The sequence below is a fragment of the Odontesthes bonariensis genome, chromosome 14 (genome assembly GCF_027942865.1).
Source record: "Odontesthes bonariensis isolate fOdoBon6 chromosome 14, fOdoBon6.hap1, whole genome shotgun sequence".
Classification (NCBI taxonomy): domain Eukaryota; kingdom Metazoa; phylum Chordata; class Actinopteri; order Atheriniformes; family Atherinopsidae; genus Odontesthes; species Odontesthes bonariensis.
Genome location: NC_134519.1, coordinates 27,700,834 through 27,714,446, shown reverse-complemented (window position 1 = coordinate 27,714,446; position 13,613 = coordinate 27,700,834). Strand labels below are relative to the sequence as shown.

The following is a 13,613-nucleotide window of genomic DNA, read 5'->3' as shown; positions in this document are numbered from 1 at the left end:
GTAAACGTTTTTCCTTTTTTAATTGCAAAACCTTTAAAGAATAAGTACTTAAAGTACTTTAATAGCAAGCCTGAAATAAAATGAATTAATCAGGACTTTACAATTAGGTTCTGACACAGGGCTTTTGGGTAAAAAGGCCACATGAAAAGCAAAGAGACAAAATATGTGACCCCTTGTGTCAAAGAGAATGTGAAGCTTTTGCAGGTCTTTTGAGGTGCAAGAGGAAAAGGAAGTTGGCTGCTTGGTATGGTTGGTTGATGAAGCATTGATTCTACGCAATCATATCTACCATTCTGTCTCATGCTGGATGTCACAAAAATATAGTGTAATAACAAGAATGACTCTCAAGCTCCCGTTTATTGCCATTTCTTCAGTTCGTCCAGTGACGTTGCAGCAGGAAATGCCATTTTTTCGTTTTCAAGAACTCTTACTGCTAAAATTCCTGAAATCGTGACTATACAGTGCATGAGAAACTGACTGAGAGACAGGTAAAAAGAAAGGAGAGGGAGAGAGAGAGAGGTGGTCCTGATTCAGGGAAGCGTAAGTGACAACATGCGACAGTACACCACACTTTATCCATGGCAGTCCTGCAGGGAGGAGCCTGCCTGCTCGCCAAAGCATCCATCTGTCTCCATCCCTGCGAGGAGTATCCGCCATACACCGCACTTATATGCTGTCCCATGCTGGTCTGCCTGGTCCACGCCAACGCCAACTCTGCTGGTGGGAGCTATATTTACAAACCGCTGCCGTGGCATTGGGTAGCGTACCATAAGAGTGAAGAGGCAAAACTGCTTTGAATTAGCAGATTAAAAAACCACGCTTGCAACGATTCATAAAACAATGAGTGCATATATTCTTAAACAGTTGATCAAAGATATTACACGGACAAATTTAATTAATTTTATTTAGACGTTTTGTTCTTGATAGAAATTTCTTGGTAAATAAACATCTGTTGCAGGATATTGACAGGCATATAGATTATCAGTCATACAGCACGCTCAAATAAAGGACAACTGTCTTTTTTTTCAAGCAAAAAAGGGTATCATTTGAAGCACAGCAGTGATTTAAACATGTAGAATTTCTAAAAAGAATTAAGGCATTCACATACTCTTAGCTCAGAAGCCCACATTGCACATTTCTTATCATAATCTTATCATAATTAATATTTCCTTGGAACAAATATTTATACACAGAGACAGAGCAAATAAATTTCATAAACAAATAATTTTCTAAGTGCTTTTGTAGCTTTTTACCCTTCTTTTCTGTGAGTGAGAGTTCTCCTCATTTGTCTCGTCTTTAGCTCAGTTCTGCATGAACCCCATCACTTCATGTTCCGTGTAGCAACATGTTGACTCCTATCTTTACTCCCATCACCTCCCCCCTTTTCTCTCATTCGGTAACAAGCCCCATATAAACATTTCTCTGACTACACTCTCATTACACCTAAACTCACCACCTTTCTCACAAGGGGAAGACCAGGAACCCAGAGAAAGTGGAGTACTTCCAGCCTCCCATCAGATTGCCTCTCTCCAGTCTGAGGTAGGCCTTGTCCCCCTTCTCCATAATCACCAGGCCAGCATTGGTGGCAGCCTCTCTGGTCACATCTTGGTCCCCGGCAAAAGCTGAAATCATCGGCCAGCCGTTCACCATCAGGCTGACCTAAGTGACGGGAAACAACAGGATCAGAGAGAACACGTAGATGCACTAGAATATTAGCTATAACTGTCAAAGCTGAGGTGGTATCGTACCTGAATAGTTTGTCTATTGTACGCCTTTACAACGTGGAAGTTGAAGCTGTACACACCTCGCCGCGGTGACAGGAAGACGCTACTCTCTTGGTCAAAATGAGTGCCCACATTGACTAAAATCTGATCAGATAGTGAGGAAAAGGAAGGTAAATGATATGTTATGTGTACGTTAAACATTCTAAAAGGCATACAAGTTTGAGAATGATGTTTGATGAAGCTTCCAGCCTCAATGTCATTTTCACTCTATTGTAAACTTTAAGCAAATATCACAATATGTAAAGAACGGGGGATTCTAAAACAGGAGTGGCATCATTCAGAGACATATATATGCAGCTTAATACTCACATTGTCAAAGTAGATGATCATGGTGCGGTTGCTCATGTCCGTGGGTTCGTGGTTGGTCTGGCGGCTGGCGGAGAAGGCCACTCGGCCGGAGCCAGAGCGGACTGACATGCCCAAAGCGTTCCCAGCAGGCTCAGATGAAGGAGTGGAGTCACATACCACCAAACATTTCCCTTCGAGGATGATGGGCTCTGTGTCATTCTGGCCCCTGGACCTCAGAGGTCCCCACAACAGCAGCACACTCAGCAGGATGTGGATGTGTCCAAAGTGGACTGAGCTGCGGTGCATGACTGAACCTGGGATTTTTGGTGAGCGATATCTCTTCTTGATTATGGTAAAAGGAGGCGTCACTTTGGGCAGTTTGAAGTGTAAATAAACATGCTACAGTTAAAGAAGCTGCCCTTTTGGAAATTCCTCAGTCCCTTTCAGAGGTCAGAGTACATTGCTCGTAGCTGCCAATCAAGCTTTTTGTCTGTCTCTCTAGTTTTCTTGTTTGCCCCTACAAATCCCAACCCGCTTCCTGCGCCTGCTGAGTCAGCAGGGTCCAGAATGACAATCACAAACACAGCAGAAAGGAAAAAGAACCTCTTGGTCTTTGCAAGTTGATTTTCTCAGCAAAAAAAAAAGACAACAAGGAGCCAGAGTCGGAGCTGGGAGAAGAAGAAAGAGAGCAGATCCGAGTTGAGACTCTGAGCGAAGGAGAGGAGGATGTATATGGGAGAGGTGAGGGGAAAAAAAGAGATGAGGTAGGATTCTGGAGTGGTGACAGGGGGAAGGATGCAGGACCCAGAAGGGAGCGAGAAGAAAAGATGGAGTGGGGGAACAACGCCACTGAGTGACCATCTGTCTTTTACAAGTACCCCCCACTTCCTCATTCCCTCCCCCTACGTCAACACACATTCCCTAACACACACTTGGGCTTTTGTTTCACACTTGTACATAAATATGCAACAGCTACACATAAAAAAAATGTAAAAATAGCAACATTTTCCATTTTCCTTTATTTTCTTTGAAGGTTTAGCAGCCTCTCTTGTCATTTTCAACTCCCTGAGATTAGATATTTTGGGGATTATCCTTTTTTTTTCCCTTTTCAGCTTTAACAAAACATACAACAAAAGCAAATACAGGAGCTACTTGGTTGGACAAAGATACCTATTACAGCAAAATATGTTGTTCGTCATAAAACAAGTGCTCGAACACAATGTTACTATTTGCTCAGTGCATGAAAATCTAAGAGTATTAAGTGAGTAAAAAGTAGATTATCACCTGTTTCCACTTGAACAATCTTGTGTCTGAAATGAAGTGAAAACTATTTTTTTCTGGCCGTAGCTGAAGTGCCGAAATCCTTGTTCTCCTGCTCTTCTGTCACATTATCTTACAAGCACGGCAGTCGAGCTGAACGCAACCAATCCAGAGTGAGCTCTGATCTTTCTGTCTCTCTCCCTGTGTGTCCTCTCTCTCAGCCACCCCCCTTCTCCGTCTGCTCCTTTCTCACCCTCTACACCGCATCCACCCACTCACCTTTACAGTGAAATAAAGAAAAATAATTGGGTATCTGAGCTGCTTCAAAGAGCAAAGTTAGCGAGTGAGTGGCAGTTGTTTCCCTTTCTTCTGTAATTTCCAGTGAAAACAGCGATCCTCTCATGTGTGCTCAAGCAGAGTTAAAAAGGATCAAAAGCTCCGGCTTGTTGCTTGTGCGCTTTTATTTCTGTGTATCTGTGCTTAAAGTAGCCTGATAGTTCCGTTTACATGATTTTCGAATAAATTCTCAGGTAATTTAACAGGTATAGGCACTTTTTGCCCTATAATTTTGTGCCTTTTTGAGCATATAACCACATTAAATACCCTGATGTAAATATGCTTAATGCCCACCTACTTTGACAAATAAGAAGGTACCCTCAAAATGTAACTGAAGTAGATATGAGAAATCGGATGAGCTATTGTCCAGATTTAGATTTAAAACATTCACAACCTGCTCAGGCACCTATTTCTGTAAACATCATGGGGGAAAAAATACATAACAATGTTGAAATCTGCTTCCAAAACTGATTTTACTTTTTAAAAATGGGCCTTAATAATCCTCAGTGGTCTCTTCTAAAAGTAATTTGCATGTCAACATCACATGATCAGTTTTAAGAGACACAGATTTGCTCCTTATTGAGGAGAAAGAGAAGAAGTCGACCTCAGCCTGAAAGCAGAGCTCATGGCAAAGAATCCAGCTCAAGTCTGCGTTGTTTTCTTGAAGTCAGCGCATCACAGTGACAGACCAGAGTTGTTCCCTCGGTCTTCCTCTCCGGCAACTCAGACTTTGACAACAGAGATGCGACTGTTGAGCTCAGCTTTGTAGAGTCCAAACCCCAAGCACACCGGTTGGGTGAAGTGCGTAGAGAAGGTGTGGAGGTGGATCAGATTTTTGGATGGCCCCACTTCCGAGAAGGTGATGGTCCCTGCGCTGTAGTCCACAGAGACTGCAACTCTGTTGCCAGCCATTTGGTTTGTGAGGCGGGTCTTCCTGCGGTTGTGCCAGGCTGCAAGCTTTTTGTCGTGTTGCTGTGTCAAGCTCCATGACACCTGGGGTTAAAACAAAGACGCTCTCTTTAAGAACACATTTTTGTAGAAAACCTATACAGCAAACAGTTCATAAAGAACGAGCAGGTGAATCAATTACAAAAATAACTACCAGTTGCAGTCTGCGTTTAAAAATCTAGTGCTTGATAAGGGCATGCAGACTGGTACATGTCTTTAGAATTCTAGATTGTGTGATGAACATTTTGCTCATAAATCAGGGCTGTGTCATTTCTGATTTGGCAGTGTAAATTTGTGTCAACCAGTAGAATTTCATTGTCAACTATGATAGCATATCAGGAACATATGAAGAGCCTAAATGAACACTTTCTCCTCTGACAGATTAATAACTGAGCGTATAAATGGAAAACTAGTTAAAACAGCCTTTTCATTTCCTTCAGACTGGAACAAACAAGCTCAGGGTTTGAGCCTCGTAAGGAAGGGTCAAAACACGAGCGATGCAATAACTTCTGGCAATAATAAGTGGGCCCCTCTCATTAGTTCACAAATCCAATACATTAAAACTTGAAATTGACATCATCTTGATATCTTTTTGTCATCTTTTAGCAAAAATTCTGAGAGGAAACTAAACTTTTGCACCTCCTCTTGGCTTTTGTTTTCAGGCTTTACGAAATAGAGCTTGTGACAGTAGATGTCAGTGAGTCACAGGTCCTTTCAGACCAGATTTGATGAGCCACTGCCGTTTGTGTACCTTGTTGTTCCCAAAAGCATTGGCTTCTTTCCCCTTCCGTCCAATGCTTCGATAGCAGACTGCAACATCCCAGAAACCCTCAGCCACCAGCTCCCAGTAGTGAGTCCCTGAGGTGAAGGTCTGGACTGTAAGAACCTGTGGCCAGTGGTCAAAACGCTCAGGATGAGCAGCGCAGGGCCGGCGGCTTTTAACTCGTACCACTGAGCGCAGATTATCTGAGATGCTCAGCAGAGGATGGGCCGTGTTTGTGTCCAGAGTCAAAGGACTGGATACTGTAGGTAGAGAAAGAATAATGAAACTGGGACTTGTGCTTTGAGATGTGTTTTTTTTTCTTTTTTACAAGACAGAAAATAACATTTCCCCAAATGACTCCCTTAAGGTAATTCAGTGGGTGCTATTACACCCATATATGTAATGTGGCACTCACAGAGCTCCCTCTTGAGTTCACTAAGGCAGCGAAGTGTGGCAGTGATGAACTCTCGATATTTGCTCTCTATGTCTTCCAGGATGTGTTTCCTGTCCATACTGATGGCATCAGGAGTGAAAAGCGGGCAGTTCAAGTCAGCTAACAACCTATAATACAAAATTCCAAAACATAGTGTGGTATTATAATCTCTCTCTGAAATAAGAAAAGATACAGTTTTTTAAAGGAAATATCTTCATTAATGGAATCTCTCCGTGTCTCTCTGTCTTTCACATAACAACACCTCTATGGGTGAAAATCTGAACACACACATGACACAGCTTAAAACATGACTGAACACAATCTCCCTGCAATTTTTCTGAACTTACTTTGTGTCATCTGATTGAAAGACCTATGGAAAGAAAGGTGGAGGACAGCAGAGAAAAGCATGTGTCAAAACATTCACAGAAAGATCTACATTTGTCCATGTGAATCTACTCAGGAGGATGAGTAAAGAGGAAAGAAATGCAAGGTCACTCCATCTGTGACTGTGCGTGTTTCACTCAGTTCCGTCTTTGGTCCACTATATACCAGCTTCAACAACACTACAAATAATTGTGGTTAACGTCCTTGTGGCTCTGCTACACAAATAAGCCCTCTGAATTTGAAGCACTGACAAGCTATTTTAGTCTGTGTAAAGCTGTTTCAAATGTTTGCTTCAAAACACATTATGTTTGAAAATAATTACATGTTTATGCAGAACTGTGGAATTAGTCACTTAAATTGTTCAGCTAATTTTTATGTTCAAGATTATTTTGTTGGGCCAGATATTCTGATTATATGACATGTGAAAACTGTATTGTATGAAAATTGTATGAAAACCCCTAAAACTATAGAAAATGTGAAGTTGATGTCACTCCATTTTGAATTTTAGGTCATTGGGTCTCATTTTTAGAGAAAAGCCATGTATTGAGGATCTCACATTCTGATCACCCACTCTGTAAAGTGGACTTCACATGTTATTCAGCCATATTAAGTAAGATTCCAAGGTCAGTGTAGGGAGAACTGAGTGACTCTTTCTCACTTTATATAAGTTAAAAAGTAAGATTTGTGATCAGTCTATGCAGTTTTCTTAAGTTCTAATCAAAGAAAATAAAGCTTGGTTATGGATTATCGTATTGATGCTATGAGATAAGGTTACCTCAAAACAACAATGTTCAAACCTCTAAACCTCTGGTATCTTTCGGGAAACATTATAATGCTGACATCATCACTAGCCTATTGGACAGCTAAGCTAACATTGGTTTGGCTAGCTTAGCTACATACCTAAAAGTTAATGTTAGCTGTCAGTTCTAAAATTACAACTGCATCAGTAACAGACATCTGACAAGTTTAACGTAAGGTGGGAAAGTTTTCTGCAAAGATAACAATGCAGGATGTTCCAAATAGAAGAATTGAAATTAAAAAATAATTAAAAAACTTTAAAGGAAGTTCCCTTAGCTGACATTAGCTAACACAACCATCATCTGACAAACCCACCGTCTGCTTAAATTAAAGACAACTTCAGTGCAGTGATTTTGGCTACATATACTTGTGTAATGATCACTCAGAGAGAAAGCTTCTACAAAAAGTTCTACAAAAGCCTTTTAATGCCCTAATAATTTAAACCTAGTGTGTTGATGCAGGGAAACATCTAAAACATTCAGGGCAATGGCCCTCAAGGACTGAGGTCGAAGAACAGTGTTGTAGGGAGTACTAGGTTGTGGAAGGAAAAGCATCTTGAGACTACTAGCTCTTGCATGCTAACATTAAGGATGAGGTTTTTATGCGCACACTGTTGGATTAACCTCAAAATTCATGATTCCACTTGAAATAACCAAATGCTAATTATATCTGCAAGTAAGAGAAACAACAGAACAACTTTTTAGCAGGTTCCAAGATTAGTATAGCAAGATGGCATCCCATACGAACATTTAACACAGCATGATGTACCCTGACATTCTCAATAATGTTATAATTACTACACATATTAGAATAACTGGGTAACTATGTTGAGTCATGTAGCTATGATGCTGACATCTATCTAACTATGCTGCCTTGATCACACAAGGGTATCAAAAGAAAACAGCCCACACAACCTGCCTAGTTCATCCATGACATGAATTGGGTAGTTTATATGAGTGAGCATGGAATGACCCTGAAAAGCTTAAGTGGCTATTAGCACTATAGAAAAGTAATGGGGTAACTTCTATTACTCATCTGGACAATAAGAATATCTTTTCAGCATGTTTCAGTCCAGGTTTAAATAGTAGACTGACCAACCAAGCATTATTATTATTAAATGAGCCATGTTAATGGCATGGCTACAGATGTCTCACTAAAGATACAGCTGTCCTAAGAATTCTGTTTAGCACAACAAAAGCCAAACTGTATCATAATTGTGTACTTCTGAAAACATTTTAATATCATCATAAACTGTTTAAATTTAAGCCATGTTTAGATTTGTATACACTTCTATGACATAGTTTGGCACTGTTGCGTTGTACATTGTACGGAGTCCTACCCAAATGAGCAGGAAGGGGTCTGTCTCTGACAACATAAAGTTCAGGTAGCGCTGGATGTTCACTGTCTGGCTCATGTCGTCTTTCACTTTGGTGCAGTCTCTGTGCACACGCTCTACGATTTGCTGCCTCTCCCTCTTGGTGATTTCCTTTAAAGCCACCACCAGCTTCTTCACCTGGACCTGCAGATCTACGTCCAGCCGCTCCACCCGACTGTCATCCTGCGTCAGAGAGTCCTGGAACAAGTCATGATAAAGTGTTAGATTGTGTTGGACTGACTCATAATTACATGTCAATTGTATGATATTTCATTAAAGTCAGTGTTTTTTTATTTATTTATGTTGAGGATTTTAATTTTGGAGCTTTTGAGGCCAGATGATGTAAAAGCAAAAAAAAAAAACTCCACCAAGTCATAATGTTGAATCTTATTTGCACGGATATGATATTTTCACTCACAGCCATGGTGGAATCAACATTCTCATGCTCTTTGAGAATTTGTTCCCCATATATTACTTTCTTCTCTGCTTTGATGAGCAGGTTCTTGAGAATGACCTGTGAAAAACAAAATAATTGTTTCAGCAAACAAGCTGAGATTCTAACATAAGAACACACATTGACTTCATACCATTCAGGCTCACCTTCAGATCCTCTTCCACCTGTCTCAGCGCTTTCACTTTGTGCTGAGCATGGCCTCCCTCCAGCAGACAGTCACCGCACATGTACACCCTCTCATCCACACAGTAGTAACGGAAAACCTCTGAGTGTTTCGGACACCGTCGCTTGGATAGGTCCCCCAGCGGATCCACCAACAGGTGGGCGCTAAATGCTGGTCTCTCCAGGTGGGGTTGTAAGTGGCTGGCACACAACGACACCTCACACCTAAGGCAGGTCTTGACAGCCAACGTTGACTGTCCATCTTCAGCCTCTGGAGGGCAGCAGTCACACACCACTTCACCATGTTCCTCTTGACACTGAGGGCAGTTAAAGCGACCTTTTTCTTCCTCTCGGTTGATCCAGGCCTCGCGGATGCAGGCGGGACAGAAGCTGTGGCCACAGGGCAGGGGGTGGGCCTGGCTGAAGCTGTCTCGGCACACAGAGCAAGTCAGCTCCTCATCCAAGGACGCCATCATGTTCAGTTGATGGTCCTCCCTATTGAGGACTATGAACTAAACTGTGGGTTCATATAATAAAGAGATTAAATGTAACGTACATAGAGAAGCACGTGAAATAATTTGTAGTCCATTGACTGTACAAGCAGAAAAAAATAAACCAGTCCCTTTAGGAGGTCTGTGCAGCACCAAACGAAAGAAGACCTTTGCACAAGTTACATGTTCGTGTTACATGGAAAAAATACTAAAGCCTAAGCCAGGACTGAGCTGGGTACAAGAGGAAAGCCCTTATTTCACTCCAACTGTTCACTCAGACCATTAATCCTGTCTACTGGGCTTTTGCCCACTGTGTGCTAAGAATAGAGTACTTAGCAGTGAAACAAATCTTACTAGGAAAATAGAGGAAAACACCTCACTTCACAATATAAAGTCAGGAAATACATCAACACTACAGAGAGGCCTAAATCCTCTTACAAGTTTAAGCAAATCCTTCTTGACATGTAAACCGACCGTTACAAGTCCTTGCAGTTTGAGAGGCTCTTTAACCGTGTTATTTACTAAGGAGACGAAAAACAAAAGAAATTTTCAAAAAAAAATTGGAAAACGTAAGAGTAAAGGAAGTGTAACACTGACCCTAGATGAGCATTAACTACTCAGACACAAGCTGCAGTGAAGGGATCAGGAGATCATCCTTGACACCTTGCTGTCCTTTTTTTCTTCTACATGTGCTCTGCTTTTATGTATTCAACCTCGAGCTCATCCATGCCAGTCGGAATTCCTTGGCCTGTTTGATAAAAGAGAAACAAGAACGAGACCTTCCTTACCTGCTGATGTCCTGGAGTTTGTATAATGCCATCGGTGAGTGCGAGCGTAGTGTGCGGTCAGTGTGTTGACTAATCCCAACAGATTCATGGCACTCTGAGAGGTCACTTTACCCTGAGGTGGGAGGAGCAGCAAAGGGCAAGTTAATAACTTTAAAGGCAACAAATTTAGTCTCTGTTTTAAAAGTGTTTGGGATCATTGTCCTGTTGATGACCCAGTTTCATCCAACCTTTAGCTGTCATACAGGAGTTCATGGTGGACTCAGTGACTGCAAGATGTCCAGGTCCTGTGGCAGCAAAACAAGCTCAAGTCATCAGCCCTCCCCCCACCGGGCTTGACAGTTGGTATGAGGTGTTTTTTGCTGTACATTATGCCGAAATCGTGTCCACTTTGGTCTCATCTGTTAAATGGACGTTGTTCCAAGAAGTCTTGTGGTTTGTTACAACTTTGCAAACCTAAGCTGTGTTGCCATGTTGTTTTAGCGAGAAGAAGCTTCCTCCTGCAACCCTTCCAAACAAGCCAGTATTCAGTATATAGAGATGTAGTTTTGGGGCTTTTTGCAAGTTCTCTGAGCATTGCACAGCTTGACCTTGAGGTGAACTTCCTGGAACATCCACTCCTGGAATAATTGGCAACTCTCTTGAGAATTTTCCACGTGTGAATAATCTTCTCAAAGAGGCATGATGAACTCTAAATAGTTTGGAAATGACCTTATAAGCCTGTCTAGAATGAAGATCAGCAACATTTGTTTCTCTCACATCATTGCTGATGTATTTCCTGCTTGGTATTTTGTTAACACACACCTGAATGCTCCAGACCAGCAAAGTGCAAAAACCTCTGCCTTTATATTATGAGTTACTCACACTTAATTATGATCAATTTATCAAATGCGTTTGATTTGCAGCACCAATATCTGGCTGCCACTTACCCTCTTAATTCCTACACAAATAAATCAAGGTGAAGCCATGGTCCCAAAAAAGCTACTTAAGCTGCATCGCTCCAGCTGTCTCTCAATAAGGTATCAATAAGCAATGTACATCTTTATATATCCCACGGTTAGTTCTACCATTAAAAAAATAATTCACCACCTTGGCAACAAAAGTTGTCAAGATATAAACTTTTGGAAACAGCTAAGCCACTCACTATCAATTCGCAAGTCACCAGGTAACCAGTTAAGCATGCTTTCTGCTGCAGGAGGAAGCCGAACACCCGGAGCAAACTTGTACTCACTCACACAGAGAACATGAAACCTCCAGACACAAAGTCCACAGTCAAGATTGCAGCCCACACTTATTTGTCCAAAGTTTAAGCTATGCGACTATACCTGAAGGTTATCAAAGGTACACTTGTGTTGTGCTTAGCTGTCTTTGATGATTTTGTATCTTTGAAATTAAACAGGGATCAGCAGCATTTACCTAAGGACTGTTCATGCTCTCCACTCTTTTCTGAGAACTCAGAATCCTTATTTAAATCAAAACAAATCAAATCAAATCCTTATTTCTTTGTGTGCGTAGAAGCATGAAGAGTGTGTCTAATTTTTTCAGACACTACTTGTACATTTTTGCCATAGGTATTTTTTTTCTTGAAGGAAACTGTTGCATATCTAATGTACCGTTCACTCCTATAAAGGAAGGTGCTTGTCTTATATCTTTCACAATTAGAAAATGAAAACACACAAGCTCTGAAATGTACAATGAAATATAGTGAACTTCTGCGTCTAGAAATAGATGCTCAAAGCCTCAAGGATACGCAGCTGTGCAGCAAAAATAAGTAAGATTGAGTTTTTCTGCTGTTACGTCTAAAAAGAGGAATTTAAAGTCAGTACAATGTGAAAATACCTCATTAAACACTTACATACATAGCAGGTATTTATGATTCAAAAGAAAGAAAGCACAAATAATTCTGATAGGTGAAAAGCTGAAAGTTGAGAAACATGCAGCATCCTTGCCATGGTAGCTTTCAGCACTCCTGTGCATCCAGAACTTTTTGATGATAGTATAAGAACACTTGCAGTTCATTTCAAAAGTAACACGAATGATCTAATCTGAAGATCTGAGATATAACCACACCTGGACAATGTCCAAGCGTGTCCCTTTATATGAGTGGGGCTTTTATCCAAAAAAAAAAGGGAGAAAAAGAGGGGCCAAAGGATAAGAGTGTATGTAGAACCTCAATTTCAAAGAAGAAAAATTGGAATGTAAAATACTCATAATGCAATATTTTATTCACAAGAGGACACAAAAACATATCAAATGTAGAAAGTGAGACATTTTACTATTTCATAAAAAATAATGGCTCATGTTGAATATGTTGGCAGGAATACGTCTCACAGAAGTTGAGACAAGGCCGTGTTTCCCACTGTGTAGCGTCTCCTCTTCTTTTAACAACATCTGAGAACAGAAGAGACTAGTTGGGAGAGGAATGTTGTTCCATTGTTATCTGATATGGAATTCTAGGTGCTCAGCTGTCTTCAGACTTTCATGATGCTCCAAATGTTTGCAGCTGGTTAAAGATCTGAACTGCAGACAGGCCAGTCCAGCACTGGACTCTTCTACTAACAAGCCAGGCTTTTGTAATGGATGCAGTATTTGTTTTAGTGTTGTCTTGCTGAAATATGCAAGGCCTTCCTTTCAAAAGTTGTCAGTATGAGAGCACGTTTTTCTAGAACCTGCATCCACGATCCAAATTTCCAATAATCTGACTACCGAACAGTTGTTCACGTTGCTTCAGTCCAGTTGAGCCTTGAGGATTATGTTCACATATGGGTTCTTCTTTGCATGATAGAGCTTTAAACAGCTTTTGAAGATGGAACCGTTCACTGTTCACAGACAAGGATTTCTGGAAGTGTTCAATGATAGAATAATGTCTGTTTTTTATGCAGTGCTGCCTGAGGGCCCGAATATGTTGGGCATCATATAGTGATTTTCAGCTGTGTGTCTTGAGAACAGAGAAGTCTTCAGATTGTCTGAATCATTTGATGATATGATGTACTCTGAAATTGCTCCACAATTTGTAGACCGCTGAAGGCCCATATTTACTTATGAGACTCTTCTTCTCTGAGGTGCTCCTTTAAAAAAATATATAATAATAATCATATTACTGACCTCTTGCCAATTAGCCCAATCAGTTGCAACATGTTCCACCAGCTGTTTCTTTTTATTATCACTGACTTTTTGAGCCTTTTGTTTCACCTGACCTATCCCAACTTTTTTGTGACGTCCTGCTGCAACCAAATTGAAGATGTTGTGTTTTGAAACGACCTAAAGTCTAGAAATCCAGAGTTACCATTTGGGTATTTGTAGAAAAAAAACACATTTTAAAATGCGGCTATATCCCAATGTTTAGTGGCCT

General features: G+C 40.9%; 2 protein-coding genes across 2 annotated transcripts; both read right to left on the bottom strand.

The window, feature by feature from the left end:
• Positions 1–954: 954 nt before the first annotated feature.
• cbln12 (cerebellin 12) lies at positions 955–2,680 on the bottom strand. Its single transcript, XM_075482352.1, has 3 exons — positions 2,094–2,680; positions 1,749–1,868; positions 955–1,659 (listed from the first exon to the last, which is right to left on the bottom strand). Exons 1-3 carry the CDS (start codon positions 2,376–2,378, stop codon positions 1,462–1,464), a joined length of 603 nt encoding a protein of 200 aa, XP_075338467.1. The 5' UTR covers positions 2,379–2,680; the 3' UTR covers positions 955–1,461.
• Positions 2,681–4,391: 1,711 nt separating this feature from the next.
• Positions 4,392–9,458, bottom strand: trim110 (tripartite motif containing 110). Its single transcript, XM_075484259.1, has 7 exons — positions 8,970–9,458; positions 8,794–8,883; positions 8,334–8,576; positions 6,160–6,182; positions 5,795–5,940; positions 5,368–5,639; positions 4,392–4,661 (listed from the first exon to the last, which is right to left on the bottom strand). The coding sequence occupies exons 1-7, from the start codon at positions 9,456–9,458 to the stop codon at positions 4,392–4,394; spliced, it is 1,533 nt and encodes a 510-aa protein (XP_075340374.1).
• Between the last annotated feature and the right edge of the window lie 4,155 nt (positions 9,459–13,613).

Excerpts from the sequence above, each read along its gene's own strand:
- cbln12 (XM_075482352.1), bottom strand. The coding sequence starts at position 2,378 with ATGCACCGCAGCTCAGTCCACTTTGGACACATCCACATCCTGCTGAGT. Across the intron at positions 1,869-2,093 it reads TGATCATCTACTTTGACAAT|ATTTTAGTCAATGTGGGCAC; the intron begins GTGAGTATTAAG and ends CTATCTGATCAG. Across the intron at positions 1,660-1,748 it reads ACAATAGACAAACTATTCAG|GTCAGCCTGATGGTGAACGG; the intron begins GTACGATACCAC and ends CCCGTCACTTAG.
- trim110 (XM_075484259.1), bottom strand. The coding sequence starts at position 9,458 with ATGGCGTCCTTGGATGAGGAGCTGACTTGCTCTGTGTGCCGAGACAGC. Across the intron at positions 5,640-5,794 it reads TGAACTCAAGAGGGAGCTCT|TATCCAGTCCTTTGACTCTG; the intron begins GTGAGTGCCACA and ends CTCTACCTACAG. Across the intron at positions 4,662-5,367 it reads ATGCTTTTGGGAACAACAAG|GTGTCATGGAGCTTGACACA; the intron begins GTACACAAACGG and ends TTTTAACCCCAG.